The sequence below is a fragment of the Neoarius graeffei genome, chromosome 1 (assembly GCF_027579695.1).
Source record: "Neoarius graeffei isolate fNeoGra1 chromosome 1, fNeoGra1.pri, whole genome shotgun sequence".
In the NCBI taxonomy this organism is placed as follows: domain Eukaryota; kingdom Metazoa; phylum Chordata; class Actinopteri; order Siluriformes; family Ariidae; genus Neoarius; species Neoarius graeffei.
This window is the reverse complement of record NC_083569.1, coordinates 100,650,683-100,674,772: the sequence shown is the minus strand read 5'-3', so window position 1 is coordinate 100,674,772 and position 24,090 is coordinate 100,650,683. Positions and strand designations below refer to the sequence as shown.

The window sequence follows — 24,090 nt, the reverse complement described above, 5'->3', positions numbered from 1 at the left end:
CATGCTAGCTGAATGGAATATATCTGATATACCACAACAAAAAAGGCGGCCAATATTATTTAAATATGTCACTCATTCCCCGTAAGCTGGTGGGATAGGAGACCCTCTGCCACTGAAGGATTTCCACTCTGAATGTAATGCAGTCTGTTTCCAGGTGTGAAATCACCATGGTAACAAGGCTGTATGTAGGCCGGAGTGATGGAGGGGGATGAGAGCGTGTGTACACAGAAATGTGCAGACATACCACTTCCTGTCCTTGTCCTCCATACGACCCGTACTGCGAGTTGTTCTGTCTGTCCAAAACAGCTAATCTTAATGAGATAACTATAAACCAATAACGAAACCTTTCATTATGGTTGTTTCACTGCAATCTGCAAAACCGCACTGAGAGAACTGTCCATGATGTCAGCTCCTCATTCATTTCTGAGAACACCACATCCCCAAGTGTTTTATTCCTTACCCATTGAGTTTTTCATACTGTATCTCCCACCCAGTTTAATGTTATATGATATGTTCCGTCCCAGCTGCATCTTTCTTTTTATATTCTTATGGTTGTTTTTCACCTCTTGGCTCATACTTTGCCTTTTAAATGAAAGTGTACAGTGCAGGCTTAAAATAGCGGCCGGGTGCAGCGAGGCGAGAGGAAGCAGTGCTGCTGAGAGATTTGTGGCTCGTGTCTATTACACAACGCAGCTTCCTTGGCCAGGCTCTGGAGAATGAAACATGGCAGACTGGACTGTCTGGCTTTCATTCATGCCATGTGTGGTTTTGTGTGTGTGTGTGTGGGGGGGGTGAGACAGAGCGAGAGATCCAGCTTTTCACAGAATTATTACACAGTGTAATGAAAAGACATCATAATTATAGTCCAGTGATAAAAAAAATAAAATAGAGCATCGAGAATGAGTGTTTCCCAACTTCAGTGCTGTGGAATCCATTCGATATTAAATTTTTATCTCTCTGCTGCTTCATAAGAGTCAGAATGCACATAACATTTATAATTTAGCTGAAAAAAAAAAACATCCAAGGGAGTGAGGTGAGATATCTGAATGTGGAACTGAATGACTTTTCCTCCACCTCGTCCACTTGAGGTTTATAGATTCACTTACTATCTCACTTTCACAGGCAGATTTACAGCTCTTCGTTCCAGCCATCGCCTCCTTCAAGGTGACTCTGTTCTTTTATCTGTAGCCGGTCCAGCACATATTGTGAGCCTTAATTTAGGCAGATTTGTAAATGGTCATTAATTTCACTGTTAATATGTCCTGTACTGTCCTACCGCTTATCTTTGATGTAATACCAGGTTGATTTCTTTTTTTCCCAAGCCACAGGATAATAATAATGTGGGCATCAGTTCATGTTTGGGGATTTATGTACAGTGGTGCTTGAAAGTTTGTGAACCCTTTAGAATTTTTTATATTTCTGCATAAATATGACCTAAAACATCATCAGATTTTCACACAAGTCCTAAAAGTAGATAAAGAGAACCCAGTTAAACAAATGAGACAAAAATATTATACTTGGTCATTTATGTATTGAGGAAAATGATCCAATATTACATATCTGTGAGTGGCAAAAGTATGTGAACCTCTAGGATTAGCAGTTAATTAGAAGGTGAAATTAGAGTCAGGTGTTTTCAATCAATGGGATGACAATCATGTGTGAGTGGGCACCCTGTTTTATTTAAAGAACAGGGATCTATCAAAGTCTGATCTTCACAACACGTTTGTGGAAAGTGTATCATGGCACGAACAAAGGAGATTTCTGGGGACCTCAGAAAAAGCGTTGTTGATGCTCATCAGGCTGGAAAAGGTTACAAAACCATCTCTAAAGAGTTTGGACTCCACCAATCCACAGTCAGACAGATTGTGTACAAGTAGAGGAAATTTAAGACCATTGTTACCCTCCCCAGGAGTGGTTGACCAACAAAGATCACTCCAAGAGCAAGGCGTGTAATAGTCAGCGAGGTTACAAAGGACCCCAGGGTAACTTCTAAGCAACTGAAGGCCTCTCTCATATTGGCTAAAGTTAATGGTCATGAGTCCACCATCAGAAGAACACTGAACAACAATGGTGTGCATGGCAGGGTTGCAAGGAGAAAGCCACTGCTCTCCAAAAAGAGCATTGCTGCTCATCTGCAGTTTTTAAAGATCACATGGACAAGCCAGAAGGCTATTGGAAAAATGTTTTGTGGATGGATGAGACCAAAATAGAACTTTTTGGTTTAAATGAGAAGTGTTATGTTTGGAGAAAGGAAAACACTGCATTCCAGCATAAGAACCTTATCCCATCTGTGAAACATGGTGGTGGTAGTATCACGGTTTGGGCCTGTTTTGCTGCATCTGGGCCAGGACGGCTTGCCATCATTGATGGAACAATGAATTTGAATCATCCCAGTAAATTCTAAAGGAAAATGTCAGGACATCTGTCCATGAACTGAATCTCAAGAGACATTGGGTCATGCAGCAAGACAACAACCCTCAGCACACAAGTCGTTCTACCAAAGAATAGTTAAAGAAGAATAAAGTGAATGTTTTGGAATGGCCAAGTCAAAGTCCTGACCTTAATCCAATTGAAATGTTGTGGAAGGACCTGAAGCGAGCAGTTCATGTGAGGAAACCCACCAAGATCCCAGAGTTGAAGCTGTTCTGTACGGAGGAATGGGCTAAAATTCCTCCAAGCCGGTGTGCAGGACTGATCAACAGTTACCGCAAACATTTAGTTGCAGTTATTGCTGCACAAGGGGGTCACACCAGATACTGAAAGCAAAGGTTCACATACTTTTGCCACTCAGAGATATGTAATATTGGATCATTTTCCTCAATACATAAATGACCAAATATAATATTTTTGTCTCATTTGTTTAATTGGGTTCTCTTTATCTACTTTTAGGACTTGTGTGAAAATCTGATGATGTTTTAGGTCATATTTATGCAGAAATATAGAAAATTCTAAAGGGTTCACAAACTTTCAAGCACCACTGTAAGCATATAGACCCTAAAGGAAGAATCAGACATCCAGAGTAAACTCTATAAGCTTGGATTGATAAGCTTACCTAGTCAGTGTTTGGAACTGAGCGATACAGGGAGTGCTTGTTAAATAACAAAGGGACAGACTGAATAACATTTGATCCGGAAGCCAGGCCTTAATGGTTAGAGAAGCAGCTTTGGGACTGAAAGATTGCTGGTTCAATTCCCTAGACCTGAAGGAATAGCTGAAGTGCCCTTGAGCAAGGCACCTGACTGCTGCTCTGTGTATGTTGTTCTGGATAACAGTGTCTGCTAATGTTAAGGTGCCATTACTTTTGCTCTAACTGAGTAGTGTTTGGATTCACAAACTTTCGCTATACTATATCACTGTCTGTGTATAAAATGACTCGACAATTATATGATTTGAAGATGATCTGTCAAGGTTTATACTGAATTTTACAGACTCAGGAGCTCTAATCAAATACATATGTACTCGATTTTCATGAATACTAAATGTCTTGTGTAAATGATCCTTTAGAAATAAAGTTTGTTCAGATACACTTACTGGCTACTTTAATAGGAACTTGTTCTTGGCTGCAGGAGTGGAACCCAATGTGTTGTTCTGCTGTTGCATGCTGAGATGCTTTTCTGCTCATCACGGTTGTAAAGAGTTGTTATGAGTTACTATATCCTTCCTGGCAAAAAAATAAAAAACTCGAACCAATCTGGCCATTTTCCTCTGACCTTTCTTATCAACAAGGCGTTTGTTTCCACCCACAGAACTGTCACTCACTCACTCACTCACTCACTCACTCACGTGTTTTTTGTTTTTCACACCATTTTGTCTGTGTCAACTCTAGAGACTATTGTGTGTGAAAACCCCAGGAAAAACCTCAGCAGTCTCTGAAATACTCAAACCAGTCCATCTGGCTCAAACCAACACCCATGCCACAGTGAAAGAAAGTCACACTTTGAGATCACAATTTTTCCTGTTCTGATGTTTGAACATTGTGAACATTAACTGAAGCTCTTGATTTGTATTTGTATAATTTTATGCATCAAGAGATCGGCTCAGGGCAGCATGGTGGTGTAGTGGTTAGCACTGTCGCCTCACAGCAAGAAGGTTCTGGGTTCGAGCTCAGTGGCCGGTGAGGGCCTTTCTGTGTGGAGTTTGCATGTTCTCACCGTGTCTGTGTGGGTTTCTTCTAGGTGCTCCGGTTTCCCCCACAGTCCAAAGACATGCAGGTTAGGTTAACTGGTGACTCTAAATTGACCGTAGGTGTGAATGTGAGTGTGAATGGTTGTCTGTGTCTATGTGTCAGCCCTGTGATGACCTGGCGACTTGTCCAGGGTGTACCCCGCCTTTCACCCATAGTCAGCTGGAGCTGGAGCTGGGATCAGCTCCAGCTTGCCTGTGACCCTGCACAGGATAAGCGGTTACGGATAATGGATGGATGGGATTGGCTGATTAGATCTCATCTCATTATCTGTAGCCGCTTTATCCTGTTCGACAGGGTCGCAGGCAAGCTGGAGCCTATCCCAGCTGACTACAGGCAAAAGGCGGGGTACACCCTGGACAAGTCGCCAGGTCATCACAGGGCTGACACATAGACACAGACAACCATTCACACTCACATTCACACCTACGGTCAATTTAGAGTCACCAGTTAACCTAACCTGCATGTCTTTGGACTGTGGGGGAAACCGGAGCACCCGGAGGAAACCCACGTGGACACGGGGAGAACATGCAAACTCCGCACAGAAAGGCCCTCGCCGGCCACGGGGCTCGAACCCAGGACCTTCTTGCTGTGAGGCGACAGCGCTAACCACTACACCACCGTGCCGCCCACACTGAAGTCCATTTTACATATTTTTTTTTCCAATCAGGTACACCAAAATCCAAAGAGAAAATGATTACTGCAGATGAATTAATGTTTTTTTTTTAAACCTGCATTAACTTTGTTGGAGGAAGTTATGTTTTTGCCTTTGTTAGTTTATTTGTGTAACTCAAAAAGCAGTGAACGGATGTTGATGAAATTTGGTGGACATCTTTAGCATTATCCTAGGTTCAAGTGATATGATTTTGATGTTGATAATATATGACTTGGTGGAGGTATGGACTCTACCGAGTGCCCTTCTAGTTTCATATGAATTGGCACTGATGTGACTCTAGTGGATTTTAGAAGAGGCACTCTTAGCAGACCTGACATTCTCTACAGCACAAAAGACTTATTCAAGGCGCTTCCTGCCATGTGTGAATGCTCCGTGAACAGCACAGCAGCTTTCAAATGCCTGATTGCCTCATCAGGAAGGATGTCGGTATGTCAACGTGCTGCCTGACTTATTTATATCCAGCATTATGTAAAAACGTAGCTAGTAAAATCTATTCATCTTATGTTTTGCTAGCTAGTAAGCAGGATGATATCGAGCATCGTACTTGTTGCTGTGTTAAAGTTGATTCACATTTGTGGAACGGTAATACTTTATAAACCAAAGAGAAAGCAGCCTATAATACACAATTTAGTGCAGAGTCCAACTGCGATAAACTGGATGCTAGCTAGCAGTCAAACCTGTGATTATCTTGTGACTACGTGAAGCTCTTGCTAGCACCCAGGGGAGAAATAGAACAGGTGATTGACATGTGTGGAACAGTACTTGAGAAAGTACACAATTTAATGTAGACTACTACTGTGGATTCTGAAGGATATCTAGCGCTAACGTGCTATCTTCCACCAGAACTAGCTAACATTTTATGTCCGCTTTGCAATGTTTATATCTGCAGGTTCAGACTACATAAAATCATGCCGATGCAAATCAAGAACTTCAGTTAATTAAAGTTCACAATGTTCAGACATCAGAATGGGGAAAATTGTGATCTCAAAGTGTGACTTTCTTTTACTGTGGCGTGAAAGTGTGTTGGTTTGAGCCAGATGGACTGGTGCGAAAAACAAAAATCACTGAGTGAGTGAGTGACAGTTCTGTGGATGGAAACAAACCCTTACAAAAAAAAGAAGTTTATTCAAGTGTGCTTCTAGTAGACTCCTTTTTAACTAAAAATAAGAGTATGCTTTCAGTTTACTTTTTATTTATTTATCAGAGATATACTTAATAAAGTTATACATAAGTACAACCCCGATTCCAAAAAAGTTGGGACAAAGTACAAATTGTAAATAAAAACGGAATGCAATGATGTGGAAGTTTCAAAATTCCATATTTTATTCAGAATAGAACATAGATGACATATCAAATGTTTAAACTGAGAAAATGTATCATTTAAAGAGAAAAATTAGGGGATTTTAAATTTCATGACAACAACACATCTCAAAAAAGTTGGGACAAGGCCATGTTTACCACTGTGAGACATCCCCTTTTCTCTTTACAACAGTCTGTAAACGTCTGGGGACTGAGGAGACAAGTTGCTCAAGTTTAGGGATAGGAATGTTAACCCATTCTTGTCTAATGTAGGATTCTAGTTGCTCAACTGTCTTAGGTCTTTTTTGTCATATCTTCCGTTTTATGATGCGCCAAATGTTTTCTATGGGTGAAAGATCTGGACTGCAGGCTGGCCAGTTCAGTACTTGGACCCTTCTTCTACACAGCCATGATGCTGTAATTGCTGCAGTATGTGGTTTGGCATTGTCATGTTGGAAAATGCAAGGTCTTCCCTGAAAGAGACGTCGTCTGGATGGGAGCATATGTTGCTCTAGAACCTGGATATACCTTTCAGCATTGATGGTGTCTTTCCAGATGTGTAAGCTGCCCATGCCACACGCACTAATGCAACCCCATGCCATCAGAGATGCAGGCTTCTGAACTGAGCACTGATAACAACTTGGGTTGTCCTTCTCCTCTTTAGTCCGAATGACACGGCATCCCTGATTTCCATAAAGAACTTCAAATTTTGATTCATCTGACCACAGAACAGTTTTCCACTTTGCCACAGTCCATTTTAAATGAGTCTTGGCCCAGAGAAGACGTCTGCGCTTCTGGATCATGTTTAGATACTGCTTCTTCTTTGAACTATAGAGTTTTAGCTGGCAACGGCGGATGGCACGGTGAATTGTGTTCACAGGTAATGTTCTCTGGAAATATTCCTGAGCCCATTTTGTGATTTCCAATACAGAAGCATACCTGTATGTGATGCAGTGCTGTCTAAGGGCCCGAAGATCACGGGCACCCAGTATGGTTTTCCGGCCTTGACCCTTACGCACAGAGATTCTTCCAGATTCTCTGAATCTTTTGATGATATTATGCACTGTAGATGATGATATGTTCAAACTCTTTGCAATTTTACACTGTCGAACTCCTTTCTGATATTGCTCCACTATTTGTCGGTGCAGAATTAGGGGGGATTGGTGATCCTCTTCCCATCTTTACTTCTGAGAGCCGCTGCCACTCCAAGATGCTCTTTTTATACCCAGTCATGTTAATGACCTATTGCCAATTGACCTAATGAGTTGCAATTTGGTCCTCCAGCTGTTCCTTTTTTGTACCTTTAGCTTTTCCAGCCTCTTATTGCCCCTGTCCCAACTTTTTTGAGATGTGTTGCTGTCATGAAATTTCAAATGAGCCAATATTTGTCATGAAATTTCAAAATGTCTCACTTTCGACATTTGATATGTTGTCTATGTTCTATTGTGAATACAATATCAGTTTTTGAGATTTGTAAATTATTGCATTCCGTTTTTATTTACAATTTGTACTTTGTCCCAACTTTTTTGGAATCGGGGTTGTATACTTGGCTTATACTGAAAAGTATATAGAAAAGTCTAAGTATATTAACCCCTGTGTGGTGTTCGTATTTTTGTTCCTCAGCCAGTGTTGGTGGGTCTGGTGGACCCGCTGCATTTTGGCGCTTTAAATTCAACACAATCAAACAATTTTACATTAAATACTTAACAGATGTTTACTTCACCCTGATTAGAAGCAACATAAACAGCATATATGGTTAATATTTGCCCTTTACCTTTGTTAGATTACATTTATTTAAAAAAAGTGCCACTCATTTTTGGTTTGTTTTTTAATAAAATGTAATTTTACAAAAAGAAAATCAATTACAGTCAAGATATGGGTGGAAAAAAAAGATGTTTATCTTCAAATTTACAAATGGAGCAACGTTTTTCATGACAATTGATTTTTATTTCTTTGAATTTCATTCGAAATTTAACCCATTTAGTTCAGTTTACACAACACAAGCTGAACACATACAGTAACCATTTCAATCTATACAACACATCATCCCCATGCTCGTCTTCGTTTTGGGACCGGCTGATGCCCCGTCTCATCCTCTTCTTCAAAGTCACTGTCAGACTCTGAATTTTCAGAAATGTGATCCTCACGTTCTGAAACGTCTTCCTCTACATCATCATCAAAAGCTTCTCTCTCTTCCAAAATCATTTGCAAGGCCATCTGAGCAGAGAATCTTTTGGCCATCTTGATCAGTTGTGATAAGGAACCACACTGGAAAAGCTGTATTTATTGTGTCCCGCCCCCAATTTATAGGAACTTCTGTCTTGGTTCCCGCAAGACAGAGAGTAAAATGTGTAGGAATGTGACAGCAGACAGGTGTCGGTGCTTGAACGGCAGGGGCAGAAACACAAAACTCACACACACACACAGACTAACAGCAGGCCCGGACAGTTGGAGGACAGAGTGAAGGTACACACTTTTATTAGCTCTGGGTCCAGTGAACCCGAACATCCTGTATGTAATATAAATGTGTAGGGGGGGTGTACAGTGTGTGGTCATCAAAAACGTCACATCTCATCTCATTATCTGTAGCCGCTTTATCCTGTTCTACAGGGTCGCAGGCAAGCTGGAGCCTATCCCAGCTGACTACGGGCGAAAGGCGGGGTACACCCTGGACAAGTCGCCAGGTCATCACAGGGCTGACACATAGACACAGACAACCATTCACACTCACATTCACACCTACGGTCAATTTAGAGTCACCAGTTAACCTAACCTGCATGTCTTTGGACTGTGGGGGAAACCGGAGCACCCGGAGGAAACCCACGCGGACACGGGGAGAACATGCAAAGTCCGCACAGAAAGGCCCTCACCGGCCACGGGGCTCGAACCCGGACCTTCTTGCTGTGAGGCGACAGCGCTAACCACTACAGCACCATTGAAAATGTGTTCTGATATATGTTCTTCACAGAAAATGAGCCAAGGCCAATGAGTCTGAGTTTGAAAAAATAATTAATCGTATCATTGTTCTTTTGATAAAAAATGAAAACGGGTCCCACAGACCCGAACACCATACAAAGGTTAAGCTTATACTTAAACTTTTGAAGATATACTTAACAAAAGTGTAATAAAGTATTAAAGTATTTGTGCCTTATGTTTAAGTGTACTTGCCCTGTAGTAAATTTCGATTTTAAAGAAAATGAATACGTTCAGGGCGGCACGGTGGTGTAGTGGTTAGCGCTGTCGCCTCACAGCAAGAAGGTCCTGGGTTCGAGCCCCGGGGCCGGCGAGGGCCTTTCTGTGTGGAGTTTGCATGTTCTCCCCGTGTCCGCGTGGGTTTCCTCCAGGTGCTCCGGTTTCCCCCACAGTCCAAAGACATGCAGGTTAGGTTAACTGGTGACTCTAAATTGACCATAGGTGTGAATGTGAGTATGAATGGTTGTCTGTGTCTATGTGTCAGCCCTGTGATGACCTGGCGACTTGTCCAGGGTGTACCCTGCCTTTCGCCCGTAGTCAGCTGGGATAGGCTCCAGCTTGCCTGCGACCCTGTAGAAGGATAAAGCGGCTACAGATAATGAGATGAGATGAGATGAGATGAATACGTTCTTAATCCTGAGTATCTGTTGTTATTTTGCAAATTCTTACCTTTATAACTGCATTGTAACTTTAGGTACAAAACACTTACCTGTAAGTTGTCTACTGGTAGTGTGCATGAGGTAAGGGTTCGGGCTAGAAAACTAATAGTATACCTAGAAGGGTAACTGCAGTGTACTTCAAAACTAAAAAGTGGACTAGATGTACATAACCAGTAACTAATAGTATATTTCCAATATGCTATAAAGTATACTTTTATAAACTAAAAAGTGGACTAGCGGCGTTCTGCGCATACGGGCTTTGGCTCGGCAGGGGTATAAAGTTGGTTTAGCACCAATCATAGCAAGTCTCTCAGCATCCATGGTGATACAGTTTTACTGTAACTTTGAGCAAATTCGATATAGATGAGGTCTGAACTCAACGGCAGCTCGATTCCAAATGAGCTCCTGGTCCATTTCTCCCCGTATTTATAGCCAAATTCTGGTCCCACTCCGACACCTCTATACCAACGCCAAACCAAAGTTCATCGCCGCCATGGATAGCTGCTTCAACGCCCGACACCGTTCCAGCAACCCCGTGTCCGCTCGTAAAACGCTTACAACCACTCCACCGAAGTTTGTGCAACGTTTAATCGCCGCCCGGGCAACGCTGGCGAAGCAGTGGTGGTCCAGCGTTCAAGATTTCTGCGTTGGCCTAGCGGACCCAAGTGTCCACGAACTTGCGTCTAGCGGTGCCAAACTTTGACTGGGCGTTGGTGGAGCGGGGGTGAACTTTGCCGGGGCGGAAAATTGCCCCCTCCTCACCGCTCGCAATATTTTGTGCAGCTCAAAACTTTCAGAGCGGTAGGAGGGCCCCTCGAGAAACATCAGCGGTGGCCAAGCGTATACGGCGTTGCTTTAACAGGGGCCAACTTTTGTTAAACAGTGGTGAACGGTTACGAGCGGTGATGAATTTTTTTCACCGCTCCAGGAACGCTCCAGCAAAGTTCGGGCAGTGTGACCGGGGCCTAAAAACCTTTGTTAACCTTTACCTGAGCTTTAAATCAAGTTAACCTTTACACCTGAGTGTCAGTGTTAATACCTGGATTACAGACACTATACTTTTAAAAGCCTTAATCATTCAAGAAATGTGTGCAAAATTGGTAATAATAGTGTTCAATCCCCAAAAAGTTCTTCAGAACAAGCACGTTCCTCCTTGATGTGATTTGCCCCTGCGCAGAGGTAAGGAAACCCCATACAGCACGTGTATATATGCGTCATTGGTTCTACCAACAAGGATACCAACATGCAGCGTTGCAACAGGTTGCAGCTAGTTCTATCAACAAAGATATCTTTGATATTTGGATGTTAAAATTCTTGATAGCTCAACATGATATCACAATGAGAGAAAGTGTATTAGGTCGACCTGGTTTAGCTGGTTGTAAGTGAAAATGACATTTCTGAGTCAAATGATATGTAAAATCTATGTTCAATCAACACCCGCCCGTAAAATTTTTTACAGTGATACTTGGTCCACAAAAGTATACTTAAGGAAATGTACTTTAACTTTACTTAAGTATACTCAATAAAATGAACTTGAAGTATACTTCTTTTTGATAAGGGAAGGCCTTGTTGATAAGAAAGGTCAGAGGAAAATGGCCAGATTGGTTCGAGCTTTTTTTTTTTTTTTTGCCAGGAAGGATATAGCAACTCTTTACAACCGTGGTGAGCAGAAAAGCATCTCAGCATGCAACAACAACAGAAGAAGAAGAAGACCATATTGGATTTCACTCCTGCCAGCCAAGAACAAGTTCCTATTAAAGTGGCTGGTGAGTGTAGTTCTGAAAGTACTGAACTAAATTCCTTTAGCATTAGAATTTTATTAGGTTCAGTAAAATGCTTCATATTTCTATTTCGGAAACTAAGCTACAGGCAATGTAGGGATATGTCGTACAAGATGGGAAAACAAGTAATCAAACAGCCATTGACGTTTACGCTCAAACTGAGACCGAGAAAAAGTTAATCATCCGTGGTATTTAATTTCTCAAAGACAACAAACTCCGTCTTGTTTAATAGCGTTGTTGACAGCAGTCCCATCAGGCCATTAGATGGCCCTCGGAGTCTCATTGCCATTTTTGTGACTTATTGTAAGTGTGTGCAGCATCAACGAGAGTCTTGTGAATGGTGATTGAAGGTGTTGTGAGAGGCTCGGGTCAGGTTCCTCAGGTGTGTAATGTGACCGTTGACTGTGTGGCTCTTGAAAACTGGGTGTACAGTTCTCCAGACTGGAAACAGAAGCGGCTCGGGGACGTAAACGAAAGCCAGAAGCTGTGGTTATCTTTCACTGTGGAGGAGCTGTAATGTGCTATAATGTGGCACTGATGCGCCACATGTGGCGTTATTTTTTTTTTTTCCAAGTTCACATGTCAGATGGTTAGCAGAATGAATGGCTGACTGATTGACTGATATAGGACACACTTGTAAATGATATGCAGAAGTAATGGCACCGTGTTAGTTAGCTGTGCGTCAAAGGCTGGTGTTTATGACTTGCACATGAATAATATTCTATGATGATCTCATAGGGCTTTGTAGATGGCTATAGATAGATCATTACAGATGGCTGGGAGTTACTTTATTTCAGTGGGATCAAGTGTACTTTCGACTTCACACATTGAATTTTGAAGAATAAACAAATGCTTAATTATTATTATTAGTAGTAGTACCACCATGTTGGCATTCTCTGAACACATTAATATTATTTGTTCAGATGTTCACTCCTGATCACTTTATTAATAACCCCTGCTCATTCCAGTCTGCCGTGTGGCATCTGCCTGAAATTTCACATTGTTGTTCATCCTGAGATGCTTTTCTGTACACCATGGTTGTAAAGAGTGGTTATTTGAGTTATCCTAGCCTTCCTGTCAGTTCAAACCAACCTAGCTTCGGATTTCTTTCATCAACAAGCTATTTCTGCTCACTTCCTCTCACTGGATGTTTTTTTTTCCTCATCTATTTAACTCTAGAGACTGTTTTGCATGGAAGTCCGAAGAGATTAGTAGTTTCTGAGATGGGGAGACCGGGAATGGATGTCACACTTTTTGTCTTAGCACCTATATCTTGCGGATTTTTTATGATCAAGCACTCAGATTTTGACACACAGTCCTCTCATTTGTCTACTACAAATAGCAATGTTTTTAACTTCTCTTGCTATAATACAGATTCATTATTTGATGTTAAAAGCACAGAATGACATTGTTACAATCTACCCCACTATCAGGGTGTGTTGTAAAGGCCTCTGCATGCTCTTGCGACAAGGCTTTCGCAGATAGCTTTTCGCAGACAGTTGTAATTTATCGTTGAGCGGGGAGTAATAGGCGTGCGCGATGTTATTCACCGCCACAACGCAAGGGGGCGCGAAGTCGCTAGGAGTAGTTGGTGGGTGTGGTTAGTGGAGTGTTTGTCCTCTGGTTACTTATAATGACTAGAACTTTTTTTTTTTATAATGACTAGAACTGGAGTCGTATAGATGTACGTACTTCCTCACTTCCTCAATCAACCGCACTTCGTGCTGCTCCATCTTCGCTCGTGTTTTTAAAAATGGCGGTCGTGAAAACAAACCAAACCGGGAAAATAGGGAAGCGGAAGTGCGTGTACAGCGGATGTAGAGTGGACCAATCAGAGCCCTCTTGTCTGTGACGCTGTCTGCGAGGCTTCTGCGGTGGTCACAATTTTTGGGAGGTGCGCGCAGAGCATCTGCGAAGGTGGGGGGGCTACACAGACACTGTCTGCGACGCTATCTGCGAGGACTGGGTTGTCAGCATAAATTGGCCTTAACACATCCCTCCATCAGCCTGTGCGGGGTCACAGGCAAGCTGGAGCCTATCCCAGCTGACTATGGGCGAAAGGCAGGGTACACCCTGGATAAGTCGCCAGGTCATCACAGGGCTGATGCATAGAAACAAACAACCATTCACACTCACATTCACACCTACGGTCAATTTAGAGTCACCAATTAGCCTAACCTGCATGTCTTTGGACTGTGGGGAAAACCAGAGCACCCAGAGAAAACCCACGCAGACACGGGGAGAACATGCATACTCCGCACAGAAATGCCCCCATCGGCCACTAGGCTCAAACCCAGAGCCTTATTACTATGAGGCAACCACTACACCACCGTGTCACCCTGCTGTAACATAACCTGGGGCAAATCGTAACAGTAAAATTGAAGAATTAAAACTTGATACCACACCATAAAATTTGCATCTATATAAGTCAGCGTTGTAGTCGAGTCACTCAACCTCGAGTCTGAAGGCCAATTTATGCTGACAACCCAGTCCTCGCAGACGGTGTCGCAGATAGCGTCTGCGTAGCCCCCCCACCTTCGCAGACGCTCTGTGCGCACCTCCCAAAAATTGTGACCACCGCAGAAGCCTCGCAGACAGCGTCGCAGACAAGAGGGCTCTGATTGGTCCACTCTACATCCGCTGTACACGCACTTCCGCTTCCCTACTTTCCCGGTTTGGTTTGTTTTCACAACCGGCATTTTTAAAAACACGAGCGAAGATGGAGCAGCACGAAGAGTGGTTGATTGAGGAAGTGAGGAAGTACGGACATCTATACGACTCCAGTTCTAGTCATTATAAAAAAAAAAGTTCTAGTCATTATAAGTAACCGGAGGATAAACACTCCACTAACCACACCCACCAACTACTCCTAGCGACTTCGCGCCCCCTTGCGTTGTGCCGGTGAATAACATCGCGCACGCCCACTCAACAATAAATTACAACTGTCTGCGAAAAGCTATCTGCGAAAGCCTTGTCGCAAGAGCATGCAGAGGCCTTTAGTCCAGTTTCGAGTCCCCAGTGTTCAAGTCCGAGTCATTAAAGAAAATTTTAAGTCGAGTCCACTATTGATCCGAGTTGAGTCCGAGAACAAGACTCTGACCGCACCATTTGACGGTGGCTGTTGCTGCCTTTATGTGAAAGCGTCTCTGCTACTGTGTTGGACTAACATTACTGCTCGACTGCTCCATTTTAGTTAACAGGCTACAGATAAAAAGCTAGTTCATCGCTCAGCAAGCCCTGCCCACTATCAACAGGGCAAATAACATGAGAGAGGGATAACACTAGCTAGTTCATCACTCAGCAAACAAGCCCCGCCCACTATCAACAGAGCAATGAACATAGCATGTCACTTCCTTCTCTGGGTGGAGTCTTACCAAATGACGATTGAAGTTCGAGGTTGTCCCCGTCGTCTCCTCGATAGTTCTTCTATATATGGAACACAGAGCAGTGCATTTTTTCCCCACTGAATGAGAAGTCTGTATAAGCAAAGCGGACAATCCTAGGGACTTCTCTCCAGGCACTTTAGCGCCATTAATGTTAGTTTGTTCACAGGTGACTGTGCCTTCTCTTGCACGAAATTAGTATAAAAATTAATGTAGATATAAATATCTTATGCCAAATTATTATGGCATGTTACAAAAAAATAAAGAAAAAATCCGAGTCCTCATCTCCAGTTTACGAGCTTGAATTCAGTTAATGCACAAGTACGAGTCCAAGTCTGAGTCATCAGTGCTCAAGTCCGAGTCAAGTCACGAGTCCTTAAAATTAAGGCACGAGTCAGACTCGAGTACTACAAGCCTGATATAAGTGCATTGCACATGTGCCAACACTTGAGCATCTTCCTATGGTTCATTGAAAACAAAAGGAAGTCATCACTGATGGCTAAATGAAGAACAGTGTCAGTGGTGTGTATTACATTAGATGAGTTTTCTTAAAGAACATCTGATAATACCTACTGACACATATGAATAGGAACCTTCAGCAGGGGGTCAGATGCAGCTCATCATAATCAACGGAAAATTCCAGGAACACTTTGGCAATTAATAAACCAACCAACAAACACACACAGACACACACACACACACATACTCTATTGCTTTTAAATGATAAAACATTAACTTGAGTGTGTGTATCTGTGGGTGGTAGCCATCTAATCAGTGTAATCAGAGCCGCAGTGGTGACAGATGTACACTACCGTTCAAAAGTTTGAGTCACCCAGACAATTTTGTGTTTTCCATGAAAAGTCACACTTTTATTTACCACCATAAGTTGTAAAATGAATAGAAAATATAGTCAAGACATTTTTCTGGCCATTTTGAGCATTTAATCGACCCCACAAATGTGATGCTCCAGAAACTCAATCTGCTCAAAGGAAGGTCAGTTTTATAGCTTCTCTAAAGAGCTCAACTGTTTTCAGCTGTGCTAACATGATTGTACAAGGGTTTTCTAATCATCCATTAGCCTTCTGAGGCAATGAGCAAACACATTGTACCATTAGAACACTGGAGTGATAGTTGCTGGAAATGGGCCTCTATACACCTATGGAGATATTGCACCAAAAACCAGACATTTGCAGCTAGAATAGTCATTTACCACATTAGCAATGTATAGAGTGGATTTCTGATTAGTTTAAAGTGATCTTCATTGAAAAGAACAGTGCTTTTCTTTCAAAAATAAGGACATTTCAAAGTGACCCCAAACTTTTGAACGGTAGTGTATGTAGGTCTGGGGCAGTGGTGGCTCTGAATTACTGATCTGAAGGTCATGGGTTCAAGCCCCAGCACTAACAAGCTACTACTGTTGGGCCCTTGAGCAAAGCCCTTAACCCCCCTCTGCTCCAGGAGCACTGTGTCATGTACCACCTTATTGTATGTTGCTCTGGATAAGCACACCTGTAATGTAGGGGTGCAGTTTTTGTGGGCCCAGAACTTTAATTTACTCATCTGACCCACTTTTCTTTGGGTTTGGAATGAAAAAGTCTTCTTCTACGGTATGTGAGTTATTATGGAGATGGTTGTAGTACCACTTTCTTATGAGGTGTTACAACCATCCCCACCCCTGCCAGTCATTGTTTAGCTATCTGTACTAGCATGGTGGTTTGAAATTAGCATAGATTAAATGCCTCACATTTTACCTAAGAAGGTAACGAAATGCAAATTGCATCTAACCAGAAGTGCATAGCAGTAAATAAGTGTAATATATGAATATAAATGTACAGAAATTACAGGGTATGGAATGGTATAATTATATGATATAGATATTTACAATATGTACAAATGTGTGATATGAATGTACTATAGTGCAATGGTATGTTATGATAGATATTTGCAGTATATACAAAATGCGGTATGAATAAACAGTAGTGCAAATGGTAATAGTGCAGTGATGGTAATAGTGCAATGAAGTCATCTCATCTCATCTCATTATCTCTAGCTGCTTTATCTTGTTCTACAGGGTCGCAGGCAAGCTGGAGCCTATCCCAGCTGACTACGGGCGAAAAGCAGGGTACACCCTGGACAAGTCGCCAGGTCATCACAGGGCTGACACATAGACACAGACAACCATTCACACTCACATTCACACCTACGGCCAATTTAGAGTCACCAGTTAACCTAACCTGCATGTCTTTGGACTGTGGGGGAAACCGGAGCACCCGGAGGAAACCCACGCGGACACGGGGAGAACATGCAAACTCCACACAGAAAAGCCCTCGCCGGCCACGGGGCTCGAACCCGGACCTTCTTGCTGTGAGGCGACAGCGCTAACCACTACACCACCGTGCCGCCCTGCAATGAAGTCAGTTCAAGTCAATTCAGTTTGGACGGTGGGGGGGGGGATGTGTGTGTGTTTGGGGGGGGTAGTTCAGCAGTGAGACAGCTGAAGGAAAAAAACTGTTCCTGAACCTCCTGTAGTGCCTTCCAGAGGGCAGGAGAGTGAACAGTTTGTGTGCTGGGTGGCAGGAGTCTTTGTTGATGTTTATGGCTCTCCTGAGACATTGCTTCCTGTAGATGTCCTCAATAGCAGGAAGTGAGGCTCCCATGACATGCTGGGCGATTTTCACCACCTTCTGCAGTTCCCATACCAGACTGTAATACAGTTGGTTAGAATGCTCTCGATGGTACAGCAGTAGAAGTTCACCAGGATGTCAAGTCAAGTCAAGTTTGTTTAGCGCTTTTAACAAAGACATTGTCCCAAAGCAGATTTAAAGAATCTGAATGGCCCAAGACATGAGCCAATTTTATCCCTAATCTATCCCCAATGAGCAAGCCTGTGGCGACAGTGGCAAGGAAAAACTCCCCCAGATGACACGAGGAAGAAACCTCGAGAGGAACCAGACCCAAAAGGGAACCCATCCTCACCTGGACAACAACAGACAGCGTGACTATAACATTAACAGTTTTAAAGCAATAGTTCAGGATTTTTGACATGAATCTGTATGGCATCCCCGTCAACAGTGTCGTGCAAATACACTGACTTACCCCCGACAGCATCCTGTGAGTCCAGTTCTTGTCTAGTTTTGGTCCAGACGAAAGTAGTCCGGCAAGTTTGTTGGGGTCACGAAAGTAAAACGTTTTTCTTCTCAAAACAGTGTGTTCAAAAGAGTGATATATTTGCATCACAAAACCATTGCCAAATAAAAAGTCAGACCTCGCAATTATTTGGCACTATATTTTGTCTCCTCTCGGTATCACTGCGCGCTGTCATGTTGACATCTGCGCAGGAATCAACACCTTTCCCATTGTTTGGCAGTGATTAGGAGTTCAGATCAGCGGCGCTAACAAGCTAATTTGAGAGCAAGAACAGCGACAAATTTATCACCTTCTATAACCTATACAATAATATATTTGTGAAAATGGTGCGCACTTGCGACTATCCAGGCTGTAGCAACAAAGATGTGGCTGAATCTCTGCACACATTTCACCGTTTTCCCATGACGGACGTGTCACTGAGGAAACTTTGGCTTGTTGCTCTGGGCTTCCATGTGGACTCCAAACAGGCAAAGGTAAAAAAGCTTCGTGTTTGCAGTGCGCACTTCAGCGACGACGACTATGTTTCTTCATGCCCAGGACTGAGGAAGAAACGGGTTTTGAAGAAAGCTGCTGTCCCTGCACCCCAGGTAAGAACAAAGTTGTACCGCCATGCTTTCAAGCGGACAGGCTTTCAAGAATCAGCTAGAGCTAGCTGCTAGCAACGTTGTGTTTTGAGACATGAATGAAAGACATGTTGTTATCTGCCCGTGACATTACGAGATACTGACATAGAGCAAACATATCCTAACTCCAGACACATTTGTACATTCCAAATTTACGCCAAGACAATGGTAACATTGAAATGAAAACATTGGACAGGACAATATCAATCCTCCCAGTTCTACCCATGGTATCAGTGCATAGTGACTGGGTGATGCACGGAGGCTGTGCAAACTAACAAAACACCTGTAGGCTACAACATATAAAAAAGGAGTCAATACTTACTCTGAAGACAACTGACCATCGGGTCCAGCTGGCCTGGGACGCTTCTTCCAGTTAATTTTAGGAATGTGGAAAAACGTCTGCAAGACACCAACATTCAGGAGTGCAGGGAAGTCAGTGTGGTTTGTGATGCAGACAGCAGCTGGCACGCTGGCCTCCTCGTCAATTGAAAGGTCTTGCATCTGTGGCATGATGAGATCCCATTCGTGGCAGCAGTAGCACTCCACCTCTGTCTGCATTATTTCACATTTGGAACAAGTACACCACCATTTGTCGGTCACCCGGTGTCTCGCGGCTCCAGCTACGGCTCCAGCTTCACCTTCTTCCACTTCTCTGTCCACCCTTTCTCTCTCTGCCCGTTCTAACTCCATCTGGCGAATTTCTTCATCTGTATATTCGGGTTCATAAAGATATCCCTTTGGCTGTGAGATGAAGTCAATGTTTTCAACGTCACTGTTGTAGTCAGACATGTTGTCGCTAACTTTGCTAGCAGTAAACAATGAATGAAACAGCCGTGGCTGTCACCTGGCGGCAGCACGCAGTGATAAGAAGGGAGAGAAAATAGGGCCAAGCGATTTCGAGGTCTGACTTTCTATTTGGCAACGGTTTTGTGATGCAAATATATCACTCTTTTGAACACATACTGTTTTGAGACGAAAAACGTTTTACTTTTGTGACCCCAACAAACTTGCCGGACTACTTTCGTCTGGACCAAAACTGGACAAGAACTGGACTCACAGGATGCTGTCGGGGGTAAGTCAGTGTGTTTGCACGACACTATTGATGGGGATGCCATACAGATTCATGTCAAAAATCCCGAACTATCCCTTTAACATGAAGTCAGTTTCGTTGATGTTATAAACTCTTCATTGATGGAAACTTGAGTGCAAAACTGTCCATGACAACTGCAGTCCCAAAGTTAGCAAGTCAACTGTAGTCCTCAGCCATAAAAGCATTACTGTAAGTGTCCAGAGCATCTTCCAAGTGTGACTTTCAACTGTTCATATGGGGCCGTCCTCCACAGGAGCGATGTGACGAGACTCCAATCAGACGTAGGGCATCAGGATGTCTGAAAGAGATGGTTTTTCTTCAGAGTCCTTAAAGTGCATATCACGGGTAAATTCAGGAGCAAGATCAATGTAATTCTCCTATTTTATATTAAACTTTCTTACTTGAAATTTAGTGTTTGGGCTCTAAAATCTGTATACTTCTTCACACAAATTCCATGCAAATTCACATGCAAGGTCAGGGAGGGAGTGGTTATACATGAAATTGATCACATGACTCTGATGTTATCCCTTATTGGTGAAAGTGATGCTGTTACAACCATCCCCGGTCTTGACTCAAACCAAACTGTCTGGTACCAACAACTATGCCATTGTCAAAGTCACTGGGATCACATTTTTCTGATATTTGATGTGAACATTATTTCTAATCTTCATGATTTTATGCATTGTACAGTTGCATGATTGTGCATGATTTCATGAATGTGTAATTGTGTTCTTATTAAAGTGGTGCATGGATGTCTATATGTAGATGCTTCGGCTGCATCAAGCAGTGAATTATGCATGAACATATGCAGAACGTCTGCTGTCCAGATGTTTTCCTGTCTCACTGAAATGCTAGTAGTATATAACCATGTCAGATCCATCAGTTCCATGTTGCCAGGGGCTAAATATCTTATCTTTAATTAAATCACTCGCACACTAATGCATCCTGCTGATATGATGCTGTGGTGTTGCTGGCTTCATGCCATTTCTGCCTCTGACTGCTTATTTAGAGCTTGCTAAGATGTTTTAATATACAACTCCAATTCCAAAAAAGTTGGGACGCTGTGTAAACTGGAAATTAAAACAGAATGTGATAATTTGCAGATCATGGAAACCCGATATTTCATTGAAAGTAGTACAAAGACAACATATCAAATGTTGAAACTGATAAATTTTATTTTATTTTTTTTAAATATACGCTCATTTTGAATTTGATGTCAGCAACACATTTCAGAAAAGTTGGGACGGGGCATGTTTACCACTATGTTGCATCACCTCTACTTTTAACAACACTCTGTAAACGTTTGGGAACTGAGGAGACCAACTGCTGTAGTTTTGAAAGAGAAATGTTGTCCCATTCTTGCCTGATATACAGTTTCAGTTGCTCAACAGTTCGGGGTCTCCTTTGTCGTATTTTGCGCTTCATAATGTGCCAAATGTTTTAAATGGGAGAAAGGTCTGGACTGCAGGCAGGCCAGTTTAGTCCCTGGACTCTCTTACTACGGAGTCATGCAGTTTTAATATGTGCAGAAAGTGGTTTGGTATTGTCTTGCTGAAAGAAGGAAGGCCTTCCCTGAAAAATATTTTGTCTGGATGGCAGCATATTGCTCTGAAACGTGTATACATCATTCAGCATTAATGATGCCTTCCCAGATGTACAAGCTCCCCATATCATGTGCACTAATGCACCCTCATACCATCACAGATGCTGACTTTTGAGCTGTGCACCGATAACAAGCTGGATGGTCCCTCTCCTCTTTAGCCTGGAGGACGTGGTATCCATGATTTCTAAAAAGAATTTCTCATTTTGATTCGTCAGACCTCGGGACAGTTTTCCACTTCGCCTCAGTCCATCATAAAAGAGCTCAGGCCCAGAGAAGGTGGCGGTGTTTCTGGATATTGTTTATATCTGGTTTTAACTTGCATTTGTGGATGCAGTAATGAACCGTTTTCACAGACGATGGTTTTCTGAAGTGTTCCTGAGCCCGTACAGTGATTTCCACTACAGACACGTGTCTGCTTTTAATGCAGTGTCTCCTGAGGGCCTGAAGATCACAGGCATCCAATGTCAGTTTTCAGCCTTGTCTCTTGCATACAGAGATTTCTCCGGATTCTCGGAATCTTCTAATGATATTATGTACCATAGATGATGTGATCCACAAATTCTTTGCAATTTTACATTGAGAAATGTTATTCTTAACTGTTGCACTGTTTGCCCATGCAGTCTTTCACAGAGCGGTGAACCCCTCCCCATCTTTACTTCTAAGAGACTCCGCCTCTCTGGGATGCTCTTTTTATACCCAATTATCTTACTGACCTACTGTGTCCCAACTTTTTTGGAATTGGGGTAGTATATAATTCCTTCTCGTTTCTCTTGATCGTTTAGGTGTGGAGTGTGAAATTAGAACAGGAAGTAGAAAAGAACAAGATCCTGTCTGAGGCACTGCAGAAGTTGGCGACAGAGCATCACCAGCTCAAGCAGAACCTTTCTACTGGCAGAACGTTGTCGACTCTGAGTGCGCTCGCCGAGGATGAATTTTACGACGCTGTCTCTGGTGAGTGATCCTCAGTCACAAGGATTCCACTTCCTGTCCTGAGAAGACAGCAAACTAGTTCTCTTAATAATCTCTGGATTTTATACTTTAAAAAAAAAAATCTCCTTTGTCGCTATTGTCTTTTTCTCTGTCTTTTGAGTTGATGTTTAAAAATTGGTAGCATTTATCGATCAAGTGAAAGAAAGCTTAAGTATCAGACGTCACTTGTTCACATAGCAATAAAATGGTGCATAATTAATGCATTAATGCCAATAGCATTCATTAAATGTTTAAATTGAAAGGATTTTCTTCCATATCTGAATAATCAATATAAAATATCTGTGTTGCAAGCTATCATGACGTTTATAGAAGAGCATGATAAAGTACTGGTCCATGATGTATACCTTTATATGTAACAGAATAAACGCTTTCAAAAAACTTCAATAAATGCAACCAAACTGGAAAACATCCCTCATCTGATTTTGTAGAATTTCTTTCTTCCTTCGAGCAAGGTGCACATCTTAGACTGCAAATTCACACAGATTGTCAATTACAGTAGATAGATATTTATCCATCCATCCAGTATCTGTAACCACTTATCCTGTGCAGGGTTGCACAGTTATTCCACTCAATCTCGTCGTACATGGATTATAGCCGACTCGGTGCTATGCGCTTCATCAGCTATCAGCTCATGTACGACTCGATTTTGTGGAATAACTGTTAAACATCTCATCTCATCTCATTATCTGTAGCCGCTTTATCCTGTTCTACAGGGTCGCAGGCAAGCTGGAGCCTATCCCAGCTGACTACGGGCGAAAGGCGGGGTACACCCTGGACAAGTCGCCAGGTCATCACAGGGCTGACACATAGACACAGACAACCATTCACACTCACATTCACACCTACGGTCAATTTAGAGTCACCAGTTAACCTAACCTGCATGTCTTTGGACTGTGGGGGAAACCGGAGCACCCGGAGGAAACCCACGCAGACACGGGGAGAACATGCAAACTCCGCACAGAAAGGCCCTCGCCGGCTATGGGGCTCGAACCCGGACCTTCTTGCTGTGAGGCGACAGCGCTAACCACTACACCACCGTGCTGCCCCACTGTTAAACATATACCCGATATATAATTCCAGCTAAACCAGGAATATACAAGCAATTCTATAAATTGCTTATTTCAATGCATGTTTTTTTTTGTTCTTAATAATGTTTTTCTGTCCCTCTTACCAATATTCTAGTCTCACAAACCAGACTTCTCACATTTTCTAGAGGTTTTGTGAATAAAATCAACCAAGACTCATGCACTTTCACAAAAACAGGGCAGACTGACTGACATAGCATATTAAAGGTCCTGACTGCAAAGTCATCTGAAATTTTCACTTTTTTTTTATTGTGCATGGCGTTTTCCTATGTCTCACAAGAACAATATCATGCGGACGAACAGGATGTGATCATTTTGATGTTCTGAGGGTCGCTTTTCTCCATTTTGGGACTGTTTTTCTCCCTCTTGAGGTAAACAGTATGACCCTACGGAAACAGCCGAACACAAGGAGCTTTAGCTAATTAGCATAACTATGGAACTGCATCACACCAAGATGGCAACGCGCAGAAAACATCGTGACTCTGCATCGACCTCGGAGAGTTTTGAGTTGCAGGGATGTAACTTGTGGTTGACACTTGAGAATAGATCCGTGACCCAAGACAAATATATCTTTTCTCTATGACTGCTTTTGTGTTAT

At 42.6% G+C, this 24,090-nt stretch overlaps 1 protein-coding gene across 1 annotated transcript in view; it reads left to right on the top strand.

Annotated features, from left to right (window-relative positions):
• Positions 1-24,090, top strand: part of LOC132885668 (oxysterol-binding protein-related protein 1-like) — a 139,302-nt gene that overhangs the window by 43,863 nt on the left and 71,349 nt on the right. The window contains exon 15 of the mRNA XM_060920317.1: positions 22,200-22,368. Within this exon, the coding sequence (XP_060776300.1) occupies positions 22,200-22,368 (169 nt within the window). The remainder of the gene's footprint in view (positions 1-22,199; positions 22,369-24,090) is intronic.